This window comes from Diadema setosum, chromosome 11, assembly GCF_964275005.1.
Source record: "Diadema setosum chromosome 11, eeDiaSeto1, whole genome shotgun sequence".
Lineage (NCBI taxonomy): Eukaryota > Metazoa > Echinodermata > Echinoidea > Diadematoida > Diadematidae > Diadema > Diadema setosum.
In genome coordinates, this window is record NC_092695.1 from 33,736,606 (window position 1) to 33,761,067 (window position 24,462).

A 24,462-nucleotide genomic window follows, 5' to 3' on the forward strand; every position below is an offset into this window, starting at 1 on the left:
TTATTTTGTAGTGGGGGAGGAGAAGGTTGAAAGGTTTGATTGGGTAGAAGCAATTTGATCATTTCAATCAAAACAATCCAGATTACTGCTAAGTCAACAATTCAGCAGGCACATGCTATGCCACCCAGTCATCCAATACACACATACACATGCTTGTACAATCACCACTCTCAGCATCATGTTGACACAAACACACACACATCTGCTTCTATATGCCATCATACAGACACAAAAACATAATCTAACAAAGACACACAAACTTAGATCATCATATGCACACTATCATGGTAACACACAAAGACACACCTCACATGCACGCACACAAATGGACACACACATATAAGATGGAGTAGTATTTGAACCAGATATGTATAAAGGAAAATGGCAGAAAAAAATTCTTTGCCTGAGCAGACATACCATTAAATCATTCAATTTAAAAATAATGATAATAATAATAACCATGGTAAAGCATGCATGAAAGATATGGAAGTGTTGATATATGAAAATTATTGCAAATGACATCCTTCATACCTGAAATAAAAAATATTTTCTACCACAATAAGATGATGAAACTTGCCCCATACCAGTGATAATGCTTGGTAGATTCAGACAAATTATTTTCAGCAGGCTTGCCACATTTTATCTCTTCATTGGCTAGTCAGCATTATAACAAAAAGCTGTAACCAAATGCACAGACTTTGCAAAACAAGCATTCACAGCAAAATCAATCACTTTTATTTTTGCCAGGGAATTAGAATGCACGCTTAGCTTAATATTTCAAATCTGATTTGGCAACAGTTCAATTTCCATCCAGTCTTCATAACTGAGTTATCCAATCCAAAGAGAAACAGATTCCTCTTCAGAATTATAAAATTCACAAACATACCCTGATTTCTGACAAGCTGATATCAGCATGGCCATCAGAAATCCTTTTCACTAGATTGTTTTTACACAATGTGCAAAGCAAATGAATTCATTGTGCCATTTTTTTTTCCATAACAACCAATCCATTCAAACAGGATGTCGCATAAAAGTCATCACAATTGATGAGATGTGTGTTTGGGCAAAGAGTGCAGGTGGAAAGGCATAGATCATTACACAACCATGGAATACCTTTGGATGATTGAATGACAACTGAATAAAGGATTTCTTCGATACTAGTATCTTGTGATTATTTTTGTTTTCTTGTTAGCATCACTCTCTGCCTATTGTGCCAGCTCAACTGTAATAAAATTCAGGAAAGAACAAGTTGAATGTGTGTTTGCCATTTTTCTTTCTTTTGTGTGTGTGTGTGTGTGTGTGTGTGTGTGTGTGTGTGTGTGTGTTTTGTTTTTAGCTTTTTATTTTTTATTGTTGTTCTTGTTGCTTTTTGGGCAGACCATGAACAGAGCAAAAGTGCCACTTTAACCTGTCACAGCAAGCGTCAAACTTTGGATGCAACATACGTATCAAATCAATAACCTATTCCTGGCACATCAGAACCCATAAAGACAGACATTTTTATGTCATGCAAAGGCCTATATACGAGTAGCAAGCTTGGGAATGTGTTGTAATCAAGTTTAGCATGTCTCTTGAATGTTGTTTCAGGCAAGATTGAACTAGATTCGTATCTGGCCAGACAAGGTCATTAATTTCATTCTAATCCCCGACCTCCTCTTGCGGAAAAGTAGGGGCCTGAGAGAATACAAACATTGTCAAATCTGGTACAACGTCAACAACAAAAATAAAGAGAATAATTTTCAGGTATTTTTTTTTTTAAAGGGGAGGGGGAAATTGCAACTGGATCACTCTTTAAATGGTATTAAACATTCATCATCAATATACATGTATCTTTCTACTTTTCACCCTATCTGTTCATCTCTCTCTATCTTAACACCCATTATATATCTATCTTCCTTCTAGCTATAGATCCATCTACCTATTCATCAATCTATCTATCCAACTATCCATTCATCTATCTATGTATCTACTAATCTACTTTTCTATCTACCTGTCTATGTATCTATTCATCTTCTTACATATATGTGTATATATATTTTTCTCTATCTATCTATCAATCTATCTATCTAACTATCTATTTATCTATCTATATTAATTAATCTACCTTTTTATCTACCTGTCTATGTATTTATCTATCTTTATACATATATTTCTCTCTCTCTCTTCTCTTACAGTGTCTAGAATCTACTGCCACAAAATGCATCATGACAAGAGCTCTCATGATTTGATCAACCACATGCATGAAGACACGAGATCTGTCTTAATCCTCCCCTGGGCGGAGTCAAGATCTGTCTTGATCCTCCCCTGGGTGGAGCCAACACTTAATACCTTCTGCTGGCCACGTCCCCCAATCGGAAGGGACATTACTGCATCTTAATAACACTGCGACGATGAAAACATCACATTATATATAGGGTTTTTGTAGATTCCCATGAATGCTTCATGAACAAACACCATCGTCATGGAGAAAAGAAGGTACAATGAACGGGGGAAAAGGAGGAAAAACTGATGAAAAGTGCTGGATTGTGTGAGGATAACAGTTGTGAATACTGTTCCTCCTCCCAACAACATTCTCATCTCATTTCACAGCATGCAAAAACCCCTGAGCGCCATCAAATTAACAAATGCTTTTTATATAAAACACCAGAATATTTAGACTAAATGATTCATGGAATCATACAGCATGACACTTTAATATATGGGCAAAGTGTTTGCAAAAATAAAACAAACCAAATGGAAACAAACACATAAACAACAACATGAAAGGACCCCCTACAGCAACATTGCATTCATCTTGATGTGAAATTAATATTCAACTGCTGTTTCTTCAGTTGTAAGTTGGAGCAGAGATGCAACAACTTGTATTTCACCGACAAAGCTGGGTTTTCCTGACACAAAGCATGTTCTCTCTAGTCCCCTCAACACACAGAGGGTTAAAGGAGAGAGGGAGATAGGCCAAATAATGAGATTTAAATGCTAATAAATACTTGGGAGATGGGGGGCAATGAAAGATATACGAGCATTGTTTAAAGATTTATAAATGTCAATGGTGACATTACCATAATGGCATCATCACTTCGAAGGCTAGCCAGCATAATTGATGGACATGCAGTTTGAGAAACAATTTTGAGAAAGAAAAAAAAAACAAACACACTAATTATATTAGTACTATGAATTTGGAAATACTTCTATACAGCCATGCATTTGGACATCAAGCCAAGGTAGTTGCCGCAAATCAAAATAGTGATGTGACAGTGGTCCGTGAACTCACCATGTCGTCGACAGTGACTGCCAGGATCTGCTTCCAGATTTGACCCCTGAGGCCGCCGGGGCAGCCGCACTTGGCGTACTGCTGGGCCACCGCGGCGTGGTTGGCCTGGATGACTCTGCGGCCAAGCTTGACTCGGTCCATGTCAAAGAGTTCTGTGTATCAAAAGAAGAGTCATGGGGCTAATTTGACAATGTCGTTTGAAGCTTCAGTCACAACATAACAAACTCAGAGATCACAGTCATCTCACCACTATACAGTATGTCCTCCCCTCCCCCCCTCCAAAAAAAAGAAGAAGAAAAGAATTACAATGGGAACCTTTGTGATGATAACTTCAACTAGAAATGTCGCTACAGCGACTGGTTATACCCCCGCCAAATAACATTTCATAAGCTTTGGTCAAAAAACTGAGGAAGTAGTTAAATCCGCAAGATCTTTCCTTGATCTTCTGCCATTAATATGCCGTTACCATGGCAACGTACTTTCGGGTACTGTCGAAAAATGCGTCTTGCACATCTACAACCAAAGGCACACATCTGTACCAAGTTTCATGGAAATTGGGCAAAAACTGAGGAAGTAGTTTGCAACACAAAATTTTCCATCATTTTGGCTCATAATATGTGAGCGTGTTACCATGGCAACATACTTTTTGTAACTGTCAAGAAATGTGTCATGCTGACCTATATCCTAAGACAAACATTCAATATGAATTCCATGAGAATTGGAAGAACACTGATGAAGCAGTTTTGCCATGAAGTATTTTGCCCTATATTTTACCAATAACATGCCGTTACCATGGCAACGCACTTTTTGCCACTGCGGAAATATGTGTCTTGCACATTAACATATTCAGATGAACATCTGTACCTAATTTCATAAAAATTGATCAAAAACTGTGGGAGGAGTTCGCGACGCAAGATTTGTACCCATTTTTGCCCATAATATGCCGTTACCATGGCAACGTACTTTTGGGTACTGTCAAAAAATACGTCTTTCACATCTACAACCCAAGGCACACATCTGTGCCAAGTTTAATGGGAATCGGTTGAAAACTGAGGAAGTAGTTCGCGACGCAAGATTTGCAACGGACCGACCGCCCGACCGACCGCCCGCCCGACCGCCCGACCGTCCGCTGATTCCTATATACCCCCTTCAAACTTCGTTTGGCGGGGGTATAAAAATAGAAAATCAACCAAAATACAATTTCAGGGTATAAAACTATGACTTATTACCCACATCTTACAGAAAAACCCCATCCGATTTGCTTCAGTGGTCAAAGAAAAATGAGGAATTTCGCAGAGCATGTCAGGAATCCCTTCCCTCCAAGTTCTGTCCATTGTGTTCACACATTATGCAGTTCCAAGAGCATCCAAGTGCTAACCTTGGAAGAATCAGACCCATGACATGTTTTACAAAAATAATCATTTCTCTGTAACCACCTAACCAAATTGAATGGGGTTTTCTGCAAAATATAGCTAAGATGTTATATTCTAAGACCCTGAAGTAGCATTTAGACAGTTAATTCATATTGATATGCAAAAATCTGATTGTATTCTTCTTTTTTTTTGGGGGGGGGGACATATTGTAAAGGAGAAGTTTGGTGCTCGACAGCCTTCTCCTATAATTTGGTCATTGTCAGAAAACTGAGACATTGTCTGTTTTCATTTTCTCACACTCTTTCCAATACATTATCTACAATGAAGATTATTGTGAAAAATTGCGACAGTGGATAGTTTATGACTTTTTTCTCAAGTATTTTGCTTGTCAGTCGATTAACCCCGGATAAGGCACCAGAAACTGTAAAGCCTTCTTTTCTCTCTTTCTTTTTTGTTTTGTTTTGTTGTTTTTTTTTTTTGTTGGGTTTTTTTTTTTTTTGCTTGTCAGCCAATTTTGGAACATATTTAACTGTCATCCAAAATGTCTCCCCCTCCATTCTCAAAATGAATCGATGTCCCTGTTCCCATAAACTGGGCCCCCTCACTTTTAACCCATTGAGGATGGATTGATTTTGCTAAAACACACATTTTCCATAGACACCTGCCCGAGCATACTCAGGACTCATCCTCAACGGGTTAAAAACGTAGCACCGAAGCCAATTGCTATTAAAATAGGGCACTGACTAAAAGATCCAGCTCCAAATGCCATACCCCCTCCCCATCCCTTTACAGAAGACCTGTTGGTAGATGATACACCAGAGTTTATAATATACTTGTTGACCTTTTTATGAACCACACCAGTATTCTCACAGTCAGACATCTAGATATTTAGCGATAGCTGGATTTAAAACAAACCCACAATCAGTACACAATCGGCACATTTTCTAGACAAAGTTATCTGCTTTTCTTTCAAAATTGGCTTTAGAATTCCATGAAACTGTCAGATATGGTACGTACAACTGTATCTTAACATTTCTGAAAGTCACAAGAAATGTCATTGATGAATTACATATTAAAAAGAATAGCAGATCGAGGATTTTGAACACCGATAATGTGATACCACGTACTGTATGCACATACATGCATGCACAGCATTTACACAAATTCACACTCCAGCTCTGCATGTGTGCTGTACAGGAGAGCTGTTTGTTTCCACTCCATCTACATACCGGAAGTGATGTATACTTGTACACCCGATCATGAGAATACTGAACTACATTGTACTTTAATAGCATATGTATCAAGTTAACATTGTCATTTATTTACTCACTATATATGCATTGGGAAACAAACATACACACATACCATAGACACAAGGGATATTATAATAGCAGGCACGAGGTACTGTACTCCATGAAAATCTAATCAGTATGCATGAGGTATTCCAGACAAACTTTGCTTGTCATGCACTGGCAAAATGCTTAATATGCCATAATGATTACATATTTTGTGAAGCTACCTGTAGAACCTGTGAATTTCATACGTGATTGAATTTGATATTATCAACAACCACATATACTGTATACATGTACGGCATGGAAAATATGTATTATAACTTTTCAAGAGACAAGTTAGCAATTTCCAATGTTGTCTTGTATTTGTGTTATGAGGGGCAATATTTTGGCATGTTATTGATTTTTTTTTTCATTATCAGTCATCTCATGAAATATATTGCTTAGTATACAGTAATTACGTGTAGAAAAACCCTGAGCTTATCCAACACTTGCCAAATATGTACTTGGAAAGAATATAGCAGTTCTGGTCCCGGTTTCATAAAAGATGTTACAGTAGGATGGCAACTCTTACTGGAATGGCAACTTCCCAAAGTAACAGCCAATCAGAAAGCTGGTTTCTTGTCATTACTATGACAATCGTCATTTCAGCAAGAGTTGCTCTCATATCAAGTTTTTATGAAATGGGGCCCTGATTTTCTCTATGCCACAAATATATATGGGCCGTGACGCGTGGAAAAGGGCTCTTAGCGCCGCTACTCGCAAACGGCAGAAAACAGCGCGGAAGTTTAACAAAACAATACGCGCAATAAAGATCAACTAGCTAACTACGCGCACATGCATAGACGCATCAAAAAGTGCCAGGATTTGTACAAAACATGCTGCTTTAAATGTCGTAATTGGGGCATTTAAGAGTGGAATTTCAGAAAAAGGTCTGCATATCCAAATACGTCAGAGTTCCTTCTACAATATGGAGGTGAAAACTCATTTTCGGTATTTAATGCCCTAAGGGCCCTTTTCTCGCATCACGGCCCATATTTAATGATAATAATAATAATAAGGTCTTATTTACCCAGGGTAGCCTCTTCAGTGTTGCCACTGCTCTACCAGAGGGCCCTGCTATTATTATTACCCTAGCATTGCCAGGTACCCATTTATACACCTTGGTCGAGAGGGACACAGTGGGTAAAAACATCTTGTCCAAGGATGTAAGCACTGGGAATGATTCGAACTCGGGTCCTCCAATCGGGAGTCGGGAGTCTTATCCACTATGCCACAGCACCCCCACTTTTAATTCTCTTCACTCAGATATCATAGGTAGATATTCTTCTTTGAACTTCCAGATTTTTATTTATTTTCTCTGTTACATTTTGCTGGTTGATAGAGTCATCCATATGCACAGTTTAGTACTCTGCATGTTTGTGTCAATAGCCAACAAAGTGTTTTATGCACTCATTGCACAGAGTTCACCCAAGAGAGTTTTCATGTTTTTAATTCCCGCCTCAGCTTCAAACAATCCAGTAACTACAGCGACATCAGTCATGCTTATAAAGTCTGTCATTAATTTGATGATGATTATGAGACTTGAATGGCCTGATTGATCACCCACACAAGCCTTTTTACTATACATCCTCTATATTTCTATTCTTATGTTTTTATTCATTATATTTGTTTGGCTCAAGGTTTATGACTGCAAACATGACATATATCGGTATATAAAAATGGCATGCATTCACAAATGAACTGGAGAAAAAAAAATCTAAAAATCTTGTGCATGATAAATGATATGTGGGGGCGGAGGTTTATCGAAACGAAATAGTTTGGATAAAAAGAAATGGATGGAAGGGGTGACAAGATGTGCATGGAGTCTTATTCATTAATGAAGAGGGATGGGTAAAAGGAATTCTTTCTTTTTGTTTCCCTTTGTTTAGTTTTTTCCCTAGTCTCATCTGTACTTCAGTGAAGGATGACACTGCTATAAACTGAGACAATGATATTCAAAGGGGAATTTGGGATTCATCTGCTGGCTGTGTCACTTTAACCCTCTCCGGTCTATCACAGCCGAATGTCACTGACTTTGCATTGGACAGGCTGCCACTGGTCCTGCCAGGAGTTAAAGCTGCACACACACACACATGTGACTTCTACGTCTTCGTTTTAATGGGGTGCAATGCATGTGGTTGATAACACATGAAACATCCATGTACAAAATAGCTTTCTTCTCTGAAATGTTTTGCACTCCAGAAACCACAACTGTTTATTAACCCACTGAGGACAGACTGATTTTGCTACAACACACGCATTTACCATAGACACCTGACCGAGCAAACTCGTGGCTCGTCCTCAACGGGTTAAAACATGTTGAGCCTGACTCTTCGTATGTGACACGTAACGTAACCACGTACGTCATAAAACCAACATCGAAGTGTTCATTGGCACACATGTATCTGCAATTTCTTTGCGGACTCTCGCCTAAATGTTTCTGTTTACGACACTTCTTATTCTCGTCGCAAAGATTATGGGAAAGACTTAACTGCAATTTTGGCTTTTGGCACGATCGCTAATGGAAGGATACAATGTATATGCCATATCTGTTGGCAGAAAAGGAGCTATATATGCCTGCTATTTGGTTCATTAAAGTTTTCACAACTCCTTGCATTATTGTGCTTGCAACTGAGCTTCGGTCCCCGTGGATATGTGTCCCACACGCAAACACACACAGACATGCATACCTGTCCCTATAGCCATTGTATGAAAGCTCTCGAAAGAACTTCAGAATACGTACATGTACTTTGTAGCATTGCCTTGGCCGACACCATCCTTCACCTACGGCCGTAACTGGTGCAATGGGCAGTTTGAAAGTGTATTTCGATTCAAAAATAGCCAGGGGACTAGGAAAAGTAAACAGGCTCATTCATCATCTGTATTCTGTTTATATTGTCGTTGTTGTTTTTGCTCTTTTTTCTCTCTTTCTCCCTTTTGAAGACTAAAAGTGCCTTCAGCATGCATCCAATGCATCAGTCTTCAAGCTTCTTAGATGAAACACAACCTCTAGACTAACTCAAAATAAATTCCGTTGGGAAACCCTGCAATACAAGAGCGGGGCTGTGTTTTTATTTTTCCCTGATTGTTTGTTTTGGAAGTTATATTCCCAAAAAGGGATAATACTACTATGCATCCATTGAGAGGGACTTGACATGTATTCATGACCAAAGACAGAAAAAAAGGGAAAAGGAATAACTAAGTAAATAAACAGGAAAAAAAAAATAAATGAAGAGAAAGACAAACCTGAAAGGTGATGGAATTCATTCTGTAACTTTGAAATGTCTCAATAGATTTGATTTGACTGATTTTATTTCTGAATTTCTTTTTCATACCAAAATGAAATACAAAGTCAATTGAACAAACTAACTGAGCATAGTATATTCTGAAAAACTGATTTACAGTTCCTTTTTTTTTCTGTTTCAAATGATTATGTCACATTTTTGTCTCACATTTCTTAAACCACTAAAATTCACTGCATAACAACAACAAACAAATTACCCTGCTGAGTAAAGGCTTTACTACAGGGAGCGTGAGAATTTCACGATAGCAATAATCTGAACATCACACAGTGATAACGTATTGTAATGATCATCACCCAATGCAATCAGGAAGAACAGCTTCTGTTACAAATCCGAGTCTTACCCTTCGTGGAAACCACCATCTACAAGTGCTGATGGTGTAATTTTTTTTTCTCTGTATCTAACTTCCATGTGACATTGTTTGCAATCTGCGTCCTTGCTATACGAGTGTATGTTGCATATTTGGTACATCAATGCTCATTATGTTATGAACTGGCCCATTTCCATACTGTTCTGTATCTATGGTTCGCTGTTTGTATCATATATTACTGTATAAGCTGTAATTTTCGCGAGGGTTTAATTTTCGTGAATTTCGCGAATCACCGTTGGACCACGAATTTAACAACACACAAAAATGTCACCATACGCTAAGGAAGTGGTGCGCTTATGTGGGCCTCCATGTCAATTCATGAAAACAACATCTCGTGAAAATGTCCGTGACCTCCTCATTTGCGAAAATATCTGTACGCGAAAATGATAGCGTATACAGTACTTGTACCACGAAAGTATAGGGAAAAAAGGACACAGTATTAACTAACATGATAAAGTTTTCGGAATATGTCTCAAAATGATTCAAAGATGGAGTGTGTAGTTAGGACATAACAAAATATGTGGCTGGGAGTATCCTATTCATACTATGTCACTACCAGCTACTGACCCCATAATGCCCATATCACAGTGCTTTAGCGCCAGTCACACATGAGCCAAGTACGGTTAGCAGCCATTCTCTGACCCCTGAAATCACTGGTCAGCAGTTGTTGGTTGTCAGAAGTGGTAAAGAGGCTTTTTGAAGCCGGCAAATGGTTGTCAGCATTCAGAAACCAGTCGGCAGGTGGTCTTGGTGGGCCAAAGGTTTTCAATGCTGCATCAAAAACCTTCCCTGACCGAACTGGCCAGAAAAAAGCTTTTGTTTTTGTTTTTCTTTGGAGTCATCATTTGGTTTATGAAAAGATTGTTGATTGGTCTATTTATTTTGTGGTAGGCAAACAGTAAATCTGATTGCTGGAGGTTGGTAACCACTTTTTGCATTATGTGTCAACAGGGCCTTGAATTGATATCAATTTCAAGATTTGGAACCCCTCCCCCCCCCCAAAAAAAAAAAAGCACCACAAATTACATGTACCTTACAATTTATAAATTCTCTATCTTTAAAACAATCTTTAGTGGTTCTTGCTCAGATCAAAAGTGTGATGGTGCTTCCAACATACATTCCTGAGCTCAACTTTCAGAAAATGATGAATTAGAGCCAATTGAGATGGGTTTGTGTTTTACCTGCTTCAATATTAGCCATGCCTCAGAATGCTCACTTTCAACAACTGCCACACAGCACAGCGTTGTGATCTCAAAGCACAGATTAACACCTCTTTTCAAAACATCCGTTTCACTCCGACAGCTCTGAGTGACTGCTGCAGCGCGTGTCCCGGACGTGGAATTCAAATTGCATTTGAGTCTGTTCTTGCACGTGCTGGTGTATTTAGGTCTCAATTTCCAGTCTAATGAGGGGGAAAATTATTTCCAGCACTGTCCGATGACACCAGGACTCGGCTCCTGCTATTCAGAGTGACTCCAAACTACATTGCAGAGAGTCATCTTGTATTGTTTTTAACCCTTTGTACCGTATGTCCCCCCAAAAAAATTACAAGGGGACCCTCTGCAATGCTAACTTTTCAAACAATGAATCACTCAAAATACAATTTCAGGGTATGAAACTATAACTCATTGCCCACATCTTACAGAAAACCCCATTCGATTTGCTTCAGTGGTCAAAGAGAAAAGGAGTTTTGTAGAGCATGTCAGGAATCCTTTCCCTCCGAGTTCTGTCCATTGTGTTCACACATTGATATGCAGTTCCAAGAGCATCCAAGTGCTCCACTTGGAAGAAAAAGACCCATGACATACTGTACAACAATCCACATTTCTCTGTAACTGCCTAAAGAAACTGAATGGGGTTCTCTGCAAAATAGAGCTAAGATGTTATATTTTAAGACCTCGAAGTAGCATTTAGACAGTTTAATCATATTGGGAGTTATCAATGCAAAAATCAGATTGTAATTTTTTTTTTGACATACTGTATGATTGAAAACCAGAGTGTTCCTGCACAGAGCCACTAGGGACTTCAGAGTCTTATAGGGAATAGAAAGATGCAATCTCCCAGTCAGAGAATGTTTTATGGGCTGGAACCTGGTTATTTCTATATCACTTTTCTTCTCTTACACGATGTTTCCCGGTCACATCATTTCTGTCATTTAAGAATCTGTTGGCCAGGATTCTGTTTTTCATCCTTGTATGTATCCCAGCCAACCTAACTACATTTACATACAGCTGTAGTTTATTTCATGTTGTTTTCTTATTCCGGTAATATCTGCTTGGGTATTCACGATAATAGTTGGAGCCTACTGTAAATCAAGGAATGTTCACATGCATTTTAATTTCCCATTTTTGCAAGAGCCAATATTCATGAATTTATAACATGAAAGTTCTCATCTACACTATACGCACTGAATGCCAGTGACAATTTTGTGAAAATTTCATGCCATGAAAATATCTTGCTCTACAGATATCAAAATTGATGATAATGATGACGATGATTATGATAACATCAAAAAATAAAGATGACAATGATAAAAATAATTATAACAAGAAAAGTAACATCATGAAGTGTGCAGTGCCCTTCAGTGGTTAATCTACAGGCAACCTTGACAGCCAATTTTCATCTTTTTATCTGATATCTGATTCCTGTATAAAGAAAGACAATTTGCGTATAACTGAAAATCTATAATTCTAAAGAGCTAAAAAAAAAAAAAAAAATGAGGGAAGTGCTGTTTGGTAACTTTATCTGGCAGGTTTCCTTAGTAAAGGTTAGATATAATCAACTATTCAGTATTCTGAGGGCTGGAAAGAAATATTTTTGGTGGAAAACAGCATTTTTACCTTTTCTGCAGTAGACATGTGTAGCAAAGATATTGGGGAAGGTAGTATTTTTCCGTAATATCTGCAGCAGTAATTTTGGCAAAAACAACACAAAATACTGCAAAAAAAAAAAGAAAAAGAAAAAAGAAAGTAGCAGTTGGCATCTTTGCCAATCCTCCTTTTCTCCCCTCCTTGGCATTTTGTTAGATCACATGAAATAAACTTGAAATATGGTACACGTATGGAACTGTGTGCACATATGAAGACTTGTTTCTATTGTTGTTTTTTTCCTCATATTGTATTCAAGAGGGGAGCTTTTCAAGGATATGGAAAGGGAAAGAGATTTTGACATACGAATATACAAAGCATCAAAGCTTTTGTGCCGAAACAAACAATATCCTTTACCAAAAAAAGGGGGGAAAAAGATGATAATCCCCCCTCCTCTCATAATACGTGGCAGATACACCCAACTCAATCAAGCTCACCCTTCAATGTTGTTCATGCTCTGAAGAATTCATATCAAACCCTTTATTTGTCCAATAGAACATTCAGGGTTGGTTTTGTCGAGTTCATTTTCTACTCGTGACCACGCATAACCAACTCCACAAAAAGTCACACAGGTCAACATCCCGGCGGACCTTAAAAAAAGAAATGCGTCTTGGAAATCATCCACTGATTTTTCACTTTTGGCATTTTTGGAAAGGACCAATCCTTGGAGGTAAATTGTAAGCTCGGATGCAGAAAGTGATATATTAATATAATGTAGCACTTGCACCGCTTTTGTACACCCCATCTCTTCAGTAAATGTTTTTGTTTTCAATTTTTCTACCAGTTGGCAACGTGTACACAAAAACAACAGAAAGACTATCAATTCATTCTGTCAACAGTTATTGTGGATTCTTTTGAATGATCACGAGCACAATATTCATTCAGGTTATCTGAGAATTCCCTCATAGTGGTTGCAACAAATCTTTAAATCCTTGTTTTTGTGCACTCTATACAGTATAATATGTTAACATCAGTGCACTTCAAGAGACATTTAACCCGCTGAGGGCGGTTTGATTTTGTTACAAGTACACGCATTTCCCATAGACGCTTGCCCGAGTATACTCGGGACTCACCCTCAATGGGTTAACTACGTCTCAAAAGGGACTTTGCTACACAGACAGAATTTTGCTACCACTTGTGTCAGGGAGTTAGAAACATCCAATATTTTAATTCAAGAGATGCTTCTTTAACAATTGAAGATAAAAATCTTGCCTGACAACTTTTGTCATGTTGGAATGCAAGACATTATTAGACACTGGATAAAAACCTTACATTTTTCATGCAAGATGTCCAGTAAGGAATATTTTGTATCCAATCTTCTTGTCTTTTTTCATATATCTCTTTTTAATTTGGTCAGCATCCCTCAGTTAGGATAAGATACAAACTTTGCATTCCCCCTATAGGTATGCTGTAATAATCCATTCTAGATCAGGATATCAATTATCATGTGGAAAAAAAAAAATTAGCTGATACCTGCTTGACAACCCCCACTCCCCACGCCCCCTCAAAAAAAAAAAAAAACAACAACAACAACAACAACTATCCTACGAAAAATAATCCTTTCCACCACAGGGCAGGCACTCTACTGCTCGGTTACGTCACCTCTGTTATGGCTGGAGTGAAAACAAACACTTCGGCTGTAAAGCACATGTATGGGAGCTAGTGAGCCAGAATGTGAAACGGAGTGAATGCAATGCAGTACATGCATGCCAGCATGCAGTGTACAAATGAAACAGATGACACGTCGGCGGCGGTACGACTCCTCACCCTACCATTCATTTCTGTAATGTATCGATAACATTTTATGTGGCTACCTGAAATGTTATTAAAGGTCCTGTTTACCTTTGGGAGCAGTGATTAGAAAAATTTTCAAGATATCACATTTGACGCATATGTGTAGGTCTGTTGTATCACAAAGCATATATAATTTTTGCAATAAAACATGAAATTAAAGGAGATATCAGTATTTTTCTCAATAAACCATAACTGTGGATGGTTTAGACTGGAAACATTTTTTATCATAACTATTGTTCATATTTTGTGTATTTAATAATACTTAACATCAATTATACGGATTCAAATTTCTACAGTGGTTGTTTCCATCCCTAACTCACATTTTAGAACTATTAAAACACTAATGCTAGGTTGTTGTTTTTTTCATCTGCAAATGGGAAATTGTGCCTTTAAAGATGGACCATATCTGACTATATCTGACAGTTTCTTGGAATTTCAAAGCCTATTATGGAAGAAAAGTAGATAATTTTGTCTAAAAAAATACACTGATCATTGGTTTGTTTTCACGCCAGCTGCCACTAAATACCTGAATGTTCTACCATGACTATTCCCAAGTGTGAGTGCAAGGTCTCATTGACCTTCTGGTCAATGCTGAAAAATGCCACTCTCTGGGCTGGTGACTTTGAAGGGAAGGAAACCTGCGGGACAGCTCCCCCTGAATGAGTGGCCCGCAAAGTGTTCTCCAGTGACGGGGCTCAGCAGACACTCACCTCCCACTCCATCCGCCGTGTCATCCACACCTGTCTGCCGCTCTCCCGGAGATAAGTCCTTGTAGTCCTCACGCTGCAAGTGACAGGGAAAGAGAGGGGCCAAGGAGGAGAGAGAAGGAGAGAGAAAGAAGGAAAGAAAGAAAGAAAGAGAGAGAGGTGAGAGATGGAAGTAAGAAGGAAGGAAAGTGAGAAAGAAGCAGGAGGAAGTAATTACAATATACATATTGAGTCAACATATCGAGGCAAAGGAGAAAATTTAGGGAAAAGAATTATGTACTCATCAAGGAACAATCAAGGAACAGCAAAGAGAATGAAGAATGCAGAAGAGCACAAAGGGAGAGACAGAAAAAAAAGAAGGCAAGAGAGAGAGAGAGCAGTAAGAAAAGTTCCAGAATATGTTTTTATCAACCAGCATGCATGGGAGTAGAAGAATTCAGGGAAAAGGGGAATACATGTGACCCAGGGAGAAAAATAAAGAGAATGATGTGGATTGGTTGGGATCGTCAGAAAGAAACAAGACACAGATAATGAGATTGTAAGGAATACAGAGATGGATAGGGAAGAAATAGAATACAACATGGGATGGTCAAAGAAATATGTTAGATAGATGAATAGATAGATAGATAGATAGATAGATAGATAGATAGATAGATAGATAGATAGATAGATATATGAATAGATAGATAGATAGATAGATAGATAGATATATGAATAGATAGAGATTGATTTATGAATAGATAGATTGAATGATAGATAGATTGATTGATAGATAGACAGATAAACATATTTATCAAAGATAGATCATTTGATAGAGACATTGATAGATAAATGCATGGATAGATAAAAAAAAAGATTGACAGACATGCAGAGATTGACGGAAGAAAGATAAAAAAGAGGAATGGGAAGAGGAGAGAATAGAAGCAAGAGAGGGAGTGGGAGAGATTGTGGGGTATAAGAGATGGAGTAGAGAGGGGAGATAAAAAGATATGAGAGAGAGAGAGATCGAGGGGGAGGAAGAGATTGAGGGGAGTAGAAGAGATGGAGCGGAGAGGCAGGGGGAGGGGGAGATAGAGAGGGAGCAGATTGATGGAAGAAAACACAATTATGAATGACAAATATTGGATCAGCATCTCGCCAATGCCTCTCCTAACTGCAGTGCTTGCACATGTGCTTGTGTCTGAAGGATCCCTGCCCAAAACACTACATTGTTGCATGATAACAAGTATGGATTTCCGATCGGTGTGCGTGCCAAAGAGGATGACCTAGAGCTAGTCAGATTGATTTTGAGGCGACAGTCTCATACTTTAGCAGTGCATGAAGGAGACTTGAACTTGGCTCTGATCCAAATTGGTGTACGATAGATATATAAATGTGCGTATGTACCAACTAACACATGCTATACAATATAGAAAATATGTATCATACATATATATAGTTATTATACACATATTCATGTACATGCTTGGAAGCATACATTAAAGTATGTTTGCATATGTGTAACTAATTCACAATAATATAGCCTTAGAAATTCAAAGATTTGCAGAATTCTGTTTCACTACAAATGCACATAATAACCTGCATAGAAGAATATTTATATAGGGCACTGACAATGAAAATCATCCATTAATTAGCATTGATCTGGATCATTTCCAAGACAGAAGTATATGAAGAACATTTACATGAAAGTTACAATAGAAGAGAAGGTATTAAACACATCCTGTACTAGACATGGATGTGAAGGGATTATGATATTCAAAACAACATAATAATAGCCAGAGCAACAGAAGGACATTGACCCCTGTCACATTTTGTTCATTTATTTCATTCATGTTAAAAGAAATATACATTGTTGAAAGGGGTTTCAAGACAAAGGTGTACAATGACCTTGCAGTATTGTGACATTTGCAATAGCAGCCACTTACAATCTGATCATGAAGTTAATTTCATTCCAAATTTAGGCTTTTCAACTAATGTCCTCTCATAGAAGACCCTTTTCGCATCACCCACGAACAGGTCTAGCGTGAGATTGGCAGCAAATCTTTCATTTGTGAACAGGGTGAAAGTGTGACGCAGCTGTGTGTGTTTTGAACACGTTTTGATGATGTTTCATCAATTTGTAGAGAATACAAACTGTGTTGCTCCAAATCTGTCCCGCGGTTAGAAAGACTTTGTTTTGCTTTGAGCAGGTTATGACAGTAAACTTTGATCATGCACTCGGCATTTTGTTGTGAAGGAATCAAGCTCTAGCTGCTCACCAAGCAAGCTTACAGTGATGGAATGAAAGTTCATAACCAGTCATTTTGTATGTATTATACTCACTGACTGAACCCTCAGTTTCTAAGTATATATTACAGTTGAGACATGAATTCCATTACAATGATATGCATCTATGGGATAATGGTAAAAGTAGTACATAAAGCAAAATGACAACAATGCTACCATGCTGATTGCATTTAACTCTGATTTTATTTCCTTCCAGCAAAACAAATTCCTGGTATGAGAGTCTCTACTACTAGTAGTGCTGCAAGGTATCTACAGTATCGATCAGAGGTAAGAAAAATATCTCATGAAAATTAGATTCTACACAAACAACTGAAAATTTATAGCTGGCATGTGTGATTGGTGTGATTGAATGCAATGTATTTTTACATAAAATGAATCTGGTTTGTGCATGCACTGCCATCCAGCAAAACACTTGCAAATTATTTTTTTTTTAAAGAAAGAAAGAAAGAAGAAAACAACTTTTTAAAGTGTTTTGGATGCAATATGCGTAGTATAGGTCTATCTTGCAATATACCCTGCTCCATTTTGAGGTGCAATGTATCAAAGCCCTTGAAATGTGATCTGTTGACACTGGCACACACAAGCATACATTTTTGATGACCAGTGTCGGCTTGAAATGTGTTGAAGGAAAACTCATTAAGTTGTCATCATGTTACTGTCGCTAGATTCGGATGCAGTAGAAAGACACGAGGAAAACCATGAAGATGTTCTGATGTTTAAGAACAGCTAGAAATGGAAGATTTAAACCTTAAGGGTGGTGTGTAACATTTATACTTCTGAATTTTTGCAAAATATGTGGTAATATTTTTGTGCAATATATTCATATTCAATTGTGATTTTTAATGTGGATGTTATGTATGAGAGCTTAATGTGTTCTATTGAATTTGGAGATATTTAGATGTCATTGCAATGTATTTTAGCCTTAGGGCTGCCATATAACAAATTCTACTACTAATAATAATAACTCGCTTTCTGAAGATTTTGAGTAATATCGTGCCCACGACAGAGTCTCTGTTTGATCTGTTGCGGATAAAACTCTCATTTAAAACTTGGGAAAGGATTCACACCTTGCTGCTGCTAGCGTTGCTACGCATAGATTCCCGCAAACACCATTGCACCTCCTGGCTGATGACGAAAGCTAAGTGTGCGACTAATGACTTTATTGAATTATTGAACTCATGATCCATTCCAGATTAAGATGGGCTTTCATGATCAATCTCACCACCTTCTTTGCACGTCTTTCATGAGTCCCACTCTCTCATGTATTCCAGAGGAAAAAAGAAAATAACAAACAACGTAATATAGTTCTGAAGTATTCTTTACTGATCAATATCTTCTGTATAGTAACATACTAACATTGTATGTTACTGAACACTGTAAAAGTGGATATCTTCGTGTGACTCATTTTTTCGCGCTTGGCCGGGTAAGATGAGTTTTGCGTGTTTTAATTCTGCCGAATCAAGACATACACTACTGGAACATATGGCAAGCAAAAATAATTGCATGCTTTTATTTTGGTGCTAGTTTCTGGTTGCACGAAACACATGAAAATTTCCACTTTTACAGTATATCATATATTACACCAGAATATACACTGAATATATTATACCAGAAGTATTAGTCATTATGTTTAATGCATTGTTTGGAACCTAGAAAAATGCACTGCTCCTAGGCCAAGGTATAAATTTGAGAAATTGACAACAATGAACAACAAATGAATGCATACATTGTAGTTTGTTTAATATGTAAATACTGTTTTTTTTAGGCAAATTTGATTTTCCTTTCACAGATTTGCATATAGAAGACAACATTTGCTTGGTGTGCACATTAGGTTACGATCTAGACAGAAAACGAACTTTCAAAGTGACACAAGACATTCAAGGCTAGGTCTGTCATTCTCCTGACTAGAATAGTAATACTGTAAAACGAGGAATGTTCACATGCATTTTAATTTCGCGAATTTCGCAAGCGCCAAAATGTGCGAAAATAAAATGCATGCGAAAGTTCTTGTCTACACTGTACGCATTGAACACCAGTGGCAATTCACAAAAATGTCCTGCCACCAAAAAAGGCCATCGGCTCCAATTCGCGAAAATTTCATGCCGCGAATATGTTTTACAGTAATCCAACATAAAAATACTCAATTGATATATTAATAGCATGCGTTGCCTACAGTACAACTGTAATACTTCGTGATTTTGTTCAACTGACTTGTTTGCTTTAATTCTTATTTTTTTCATATCAAAACCATGTGGAAAAGTCACCCTTTGTATGTATATGCCTGGACACGTGGCATTAGCTTTGCCAAGCTTTCTCATCAGCTTTCAGTAATCTCTCCAAACATGACTGGTGGTAGATTTAAGAGGAAGCCCCCTCGGGTGTAGTAATGTGCCTCACTCATACAGGAAGGCCAAGGTGACAGAACATATATGATAAGGTAATCTTTATTCATTGGCAATATCATCAGCTGAGAACCAGACGGAAGCTATTGCATTGAAAGATCTGAGCATGAATAGAAATGAAACAATCAATTTTCATGGAATAAAAAAGTTTATTTCATCAAAAGTGGGTAGATTTATGTACACTGTTCCAAATATAGGACAAAATAGCACCCTCGTGGTTTTAATTTTTAACAATTTATTGAAAATGGAAATAATTCAAAATTGACTGCATAATGTAGAGAGATCGAGCTCTACAACATGACACCAATAACTCAATAACCCCCCCCCCCCCCAAAAAAAAAAGTGATATAAAGTCCTTCTGGTTCTCAGCCAACGATATAAGTCTTTAGGCTTCTGCGCTGATCAAGAATGAAAGCACCACAGCGTGAGAGCCAATCAGCGAATAAAGCATTACAGATGTCAGAGCTTAGTATCCTTCATGCTACCAACATATTCTGTAGATGTTATTAAAATCTTTGTCATATCCCTGATATCAACTGAATGGTGCTTGGAAAGAAAGGGATCTAACAATTCTCATTTACCTTTTTTTTTTTCACTATGCATTCTACAATAAAGGTGCACATATCTTTTCTGTTTTAAAGAATCTTTCATGAACAATGAAACATTTAACCTGTGGAGGACAGACTGATTTTGCTACAACACGCATTTGCCATAGACACTTGCCCGTGTATACTCGGGACTCATCCCCAACAGGTTAAACATTCATGAAGAGCAATTTCATTTCACAGACCAAAAGAGAAAAAAAAGGGAACCCACACCTTTTCAGAAGTAACAAATGAACTTGATAACTAGCAATTTAATAGCAATGAATGAATCTGCTTTCACAGAATATCCATAATCCACAGCACAATCGATCCTGATTTGCATGGACCACTATCGCATCAAATGGAAGTTGAGTGTGTGTGTCAAGTACAAGCACCATTATTCTGACCCTCATAAAAACAGATACAAGGTGCAAGGGACACTTCTAGGCATTGAAAGAAAAGTCCCCCTCCCCCCACTCAAGGACATGGCTCCCGTGATAAGCACCAAGGGGCATCTTAGCATTCATGGAGAAGGCTGTGCCAACTATTAGGTAGGATATGTTACACCAGTGACTCAGAAACCATTAACTAGGGTTGCTGTTGGATGAATGTTGAACACTTTCAGTCTATTGACCCTATTACATATACCTAACCCCTCTTCACTCATTCTAGTGATTTTCTCATACCAAGCAAGGTTTCATACTTTTTGAGGTTTTTTTCTTTAATTCTGGAAACATCATGTTTTTGTCGACTAGGAGGATTCATGTTGTCTCATATTTTGATCTTGTAATGGATTCATAGTTCATAAATGCATATATGGATATTAGAAAGAAAATTCTGTAATCTTTAACCATTCTGGCCATTGTCATTTCTTGTTGTTTGATTAGCTTCCTGTCTGTTTTCTGTCATTTCTTTACCTTTCTCTCAAAATCACATCAGAATGAACAATTCGATATAGGGTGTATTTATAGCAAACTTTTCTGGGTAGATACATGGTTTTGGAACCGTATTTTGTGGTTTGAATTTTGCGAAAAAATGGTAGTCGTGATTACAAACACGGTTTCGAAACATGGTTTTGAAATGCCCGGTGGAGGTGCAATTCAAAACGGTGTTTCACCAGAAACAAGGTTTTGAAAGTCTTATAAATGCAACCATGATTTGAAATGTAGTTTAGATGATGACATACAATTGTAATTGTGTGTGCCCTGTTTGACTATATCTAACTGCCACTGGACAAGCTGCACATAATGGCATGCACAATGGCACAGTCCGTGTGAACCAAAAAAACACTTGGGACAAATTCTTATTTCAAACACTCCTCTGTCAAACCATGTTTAAAAACCATGTTTCCTGGTACACAAAATCTCATACAAGCTGCCTTAGAAAAGAGATAAACTGAAAGCAAATATTTTCATTTTGAAAATGTTACCTCTCCTGTGGAGTGAGTCACACTTCTTAACAATTGGCATTTTACAATGCACAGTTACAGTGTATATCACAGAGTATACATGTAATTAGCACAGCCTGCTAATTTTTGTTCTGTCAGTCAAAAAGCAGGTGAACAACAGGACAAGTGACATACTCTTGTCAGAAAGAGAAACAAAAAAAAAAAGACAAGACAGATGATGCTATGATCCTAGCACAAATCTGAAGAAGATCACAACAGTGGAAACATCATTTCTGTTGCGGCCATTCTCATTCCCTTCATCTGCATCAAACAAAATGAAATGAGAAGGACACGAAAACCGCCCATTACAGATTCCATATTCATTCGACTGTAATGCTGCTATTTGGGAAACCTCAGTGGAGACGTGCATTCTCACTGGTGCACATCCATAAAAACGTCACATCCCATTCCTGTTCCACGGAGGCAAAATATGACGGAAATCTAGAAATTTTCGCAAAGAGAAATTGACACTGGCATAACAATTTGTTCCTTCTTTTCTACTTTCTTTGTTTTTAGCTCTTCTGGTTTACATTTTCTCCTGTTAATGCATACAATGCAATTTGTAAATTGTCATTTTCAAAACCTCTAATAAAAGAGCAGAAAAAGTACAACGGAAGTTTTGCTACAACAAATCTGTTATTCCATATATGTGCTCTCCTTCAAAAGAGACACAGCATGACCTTCATTTCAGCAAGGCTCTGTTAAAGAATCAGTTAAAGAATGACCAAGAACTCTGCTTTTTTTTCACAATAGCTCTTGGAACCATAGAGTCACACTAGTCCCACATACTGATAACTGTGTTTATGTTTGGTCTTGTCTTCCAGTTGTTCTCAGCACTTTTATGTCTTGGCACATTTTCTTTTTCTTGTAGGGGATTGGGAGTTCAACTTCCTGATCTACATGATTAAAGTTGATGTGGAAATCTGTGCATTTATAGATTCAGACAACAGTCCTTGAACATTGATCCCAGGTCACATTTCATAAAGAAATGTTAGGATGGCAACTCCTGCTGGAACAGCAACTTCCTGTAGCAACAGCCAATCAGGAAGCAAGATTCTTGTCATTATGATGACACTTGCCATTGCAGCAAGAAGTGCCAATATAGCAACTTTTGTATGAAATGGGTCCCGGAACTCTTTCTCTTGAAGTTCTTTCACCATATTTTCAGTGAACCTAAAATCAACATGGCTAGATTTTGTATTCTTACATTGTATACCATCTTACAAAGACAGTTATGTAATCTCTAATCAGCCACCCAGACATTTTTTTTTAACTTCTTTTTTTTTTTCTTTGTGCTCACAAGGTACTAACAATGTATTGCAGGTACGATTCTAAATTTTGAATATGCAGTGCCTCAAGAAAGTTTAGTAGTGTTCCTTGTGATGGTGGCTGGGAAGCAGGGCGGTCAGTGTCCTAGCGGCCGGGCGGGCACTGGCCCACCGAAGACGGGGGAGTTGATTGAAGCGCCACATTGCAGTTGTGATTATCACTAAAAGGCACTTTCCATCACCTACATAGCTCTTGGCGGGGGACAGACTACATGAATGTCATTTGCATGTATGTGGACAGGTCTGTGAAGCTCGCGAGGGAATAGTCACGTAATTAAAAGTAAAACACGTACTGGATTACCTCACAAGCTCGCTGTCTGAAGCATGGTGTAGCGCAGCAGGTAAGGCATACACTGTGACCTGTTCCTACATATAACCTCATGGGCATAAGTACAGAACTTTTCTGAAGCACTTCATAAAGGAAACCAAACTCCAAATATAAATGTGGATTGAGTGAAAGCACCAATATTAGTAGAACAAATCAGTGAAAGTTGGAGAACTATTGGACAATCCATTCAAAAGTTAAGAATTTTTACAGTTTCAGTGCCATAATTGCTGGGTAAGGAGACTAACAGTTCATGACATCATTCTTGACAACAACATAAAGACAAACATATAGAGAAAATGGAACATATTATCACTTTTCTAGTGAAATGAAAGAGCACTTGACTTTAATACTTCTTTAAGAAAGCGAGTGGAATGATATTACCCTTAACATGTGTCAGTATTCAAGTCGATGGAACGAGGACTTTCATGAAAAATGAATTTTTATTGAATTCTCCTCAGTTTTCTTTATATTGCTGTCTAGAATGAGGTCATGAACTGCAGTAGGCTTCTTATCCGGTGATGACGCCACCGAAACTCTATTAATTTGTGACTTCTGAATTGCTAGTCCCATTGTCCTCAAACCATCAATGATGTCTTCTATTAATATTGCTGCTTTAACTCAATCCACATTAATATTTGAGTTTTATTTTCCTTTCAGGTAAGTGGAACTACTCACAGACAAAGTCAAGCAATCCATGTCACAGAATGCATCTTATGCCCAAGAATGGGGAATACACTATATCAACAAACCTATTTTTTCTTTCTTTGTCCTCATTCTCTTTAGATATGAGAGAACATTAGTCTAGGTAAATGTTATCAAAGAATATACCGAGTACCGACTAGCATTTATTTAAGTAAATTTGTTGTTGTATTGGGCACAAAGTATTTCAGTGATATTGAAAATCATTTTGCGATGTATGAAGTCACGGGAGGCAAAGATGAAACCACTGATGTACCTCAGAGAAACAATGACAACTGAATGCAAACAGTGAACTTGATGTTTGCAGAGAAGCTGAGAGTTCTATGCTCAAGTTCATCTTTTGCTCCCTTTGCCGATGTTGTCATTGTGG

General features: G+C 37.8%; 1 protein-coding gene across 1 annotated transcript in view; it reads right to left on the bottom strand.

Moving 5' to 3' along the window:
- Positions 1-24,462, bottom strand: part of LOC140234768 (TBC1 domain family member 19-like) — a 220,937-nt gene that overhangs the window by 133,945 nt on the left and 62,530 nt on the right. The window contains 2 exon segments of the mRNA XM_072314804.1: positions 3,272-3,423; positions 15,022-15,094. Coding sequence (XP_072170905.1) covers positions 3,272-3,423; positions 15,022-15,094 — 225 coding nt within the window.